The 1,597-nt window shown below is 40.6% G+C and overlaps 1 protein-coding gene across 1 annotated transcript in view; it reads left to right on the forward strand.

Annotated features, from left to right (window-relative positions):
* Positions 1-546: 546 nt before the first annotated feature.
* The window catches only part of GADL1 (glutamate decarboxylase like 1), a 148,114-nt gene continuing 147,063 nt past the window's right edge, over positions 547-1,597 (forward strand). The window contains exon 1 of the mRNA XM_007455935.1: positions 547-714. Within this exon, the coding sequence (XP_007455997.1) occupies positions 562-714 (153 nt within the window). The 5' untranslated portion in view covers positions 547-561. The remainder of the gene's footprint in view (positions 715-1,597) is intronic.

A 1,597-nucleotide genomic window follows, 5' to 3' on the forward strand; every position in this document is an offset into this window, starting at 1 on the left:
CACATTCTTTTCTCCTTCTCTCAGTAGGAAATGGCCAAGTGGGTTTAACGAGGGGTTTCATAGACAAGGCAGAAGGGCATTTAATCACAGGCTTAAAACGTAAAGTTAAGAGAAAAGGCATGTTGACATTACTTCTTCTTCTTTAGGAATGACTTATGAAAAGGAAATGTATGGTCATCCTTAAATTACAAGAGAGTGTGTGCCCACGAAATAGACATGGGCTTGTGTTTACAAAGATCTTTTTGTACGTGTGTCTGAAAGATATTTGTATGAGTGAGTAAAATGGGTTGAATTTATGTTGCTTGAGCTCCTCCACGCTCCCTGATGCTAAATAAGATGCTGCAGGAATGGAAAATGGAACTTTCTTTCTTTAACTCTGTCATGCCATTGGGCACCATAAGAAGCTGTCGGCTTCAATGCCTCAAATGTATTAAAAGAAGGTATGCCCTTTGAAGGTGGGACGGTGAGCCATTTCCCCTGTGTTTTGTTCTGTGCTCGAATTAGGTTATCTCTCAAACACGGTTTGATTGTGTGTTTCCAGGAGATATCGATCCACAAGAGATGGTTCCCAGGAGGAAGAACACTGTTTTTGTGGATGGAGTCATACTGAATGGCCCCACAACAGATGCAAAAGCAGGAGAAAAATTTGTCGAAGCGGCCTGTAGACTAATAATGGAAGAGGTGGTTTTGAAGGCTACAGACATCAATGAGAAGGTAAATATAAAAACCTATAACGAACCCTAAGAATGGGAAAGATAGGTTTTAACCAAACCTGGATGGCTAGATGTAAGGGAAATGGGAATCATGCTTTCATTTCCTCTATACCTTTGTTTCAAGGGGATGCCCAGATACCAAAGTTTATATCTACTCCCCACCCCATTCCCGCCTCCAGAACCCCGCCCAGTCTCTGTTTTCCTGGGAGGGTTGACTTTTCCTTTGCCACCCAGCATGTGTCAGGAAATTGGCTGAGACCCAGAGTTTAACCAGGTAAGGCTGTGAAGCACAGGATGAAGCTTTCTGCCCCAGATAACAATATAGATTATAAACCACCCCAATGATCTGATTTCTACACTCTCCAAAGCACACTCTGCTTTCCATTTTCTTGTGCATATTCTTTATGTTACTAGGGAAAACCAAGCAGAAAAAGTGTGAAAAGTTTAAAAATTTATCTGAGGGTCTTTACCAGGACCTTGTCTGAGCTCAGACTAGAAATCTTGGGTTGTTAAGTCTGACTTCTGACCAGTACCAATGACTGGTTCTAGGTTTCAGATTCAGACTCAAATTCAGATGCAAATTGATATTGGAATTACCACTAATGACATCTATTCTTAACAGTACTTACTACGTGCCAGGTGATATTCTAAGAACTATTCCATACGTATTTGTGTATTTAATCCATGTGTTTGTTTATTTAATCATTAAAGGCCTCTAAGATGCAGGTACTATTTATTAACTCCATTTTAGAGACGAGGGAAAAAATGTGGCACAAGGGGTCAAGTACGTTGCCCCAAAGCACATGCTAGCAAGTCTCAGAGCTGATACTAAACTCCAGGCAGGCTGGCTTCAGAGTTTGTGCTTTTTTTTTTTTTTTTTTTTT

This window comes from Lipotes vexillifer, unplaced genomic scaffold (genome assembly GCF_000442215.2).
Source record: "Lipotes vexillifer unplaced genomic scaffold, Lipotes_vexillifer_v1.1 scaffold1221, whole genome shotgun sequence".
Classification (NCBI taxonomy): Eukaryota; Metazoa; Chordata; class Mammalia; order Artiodactyla; family Lipotidae; genus Lipotes; species Lipotes vexillifer.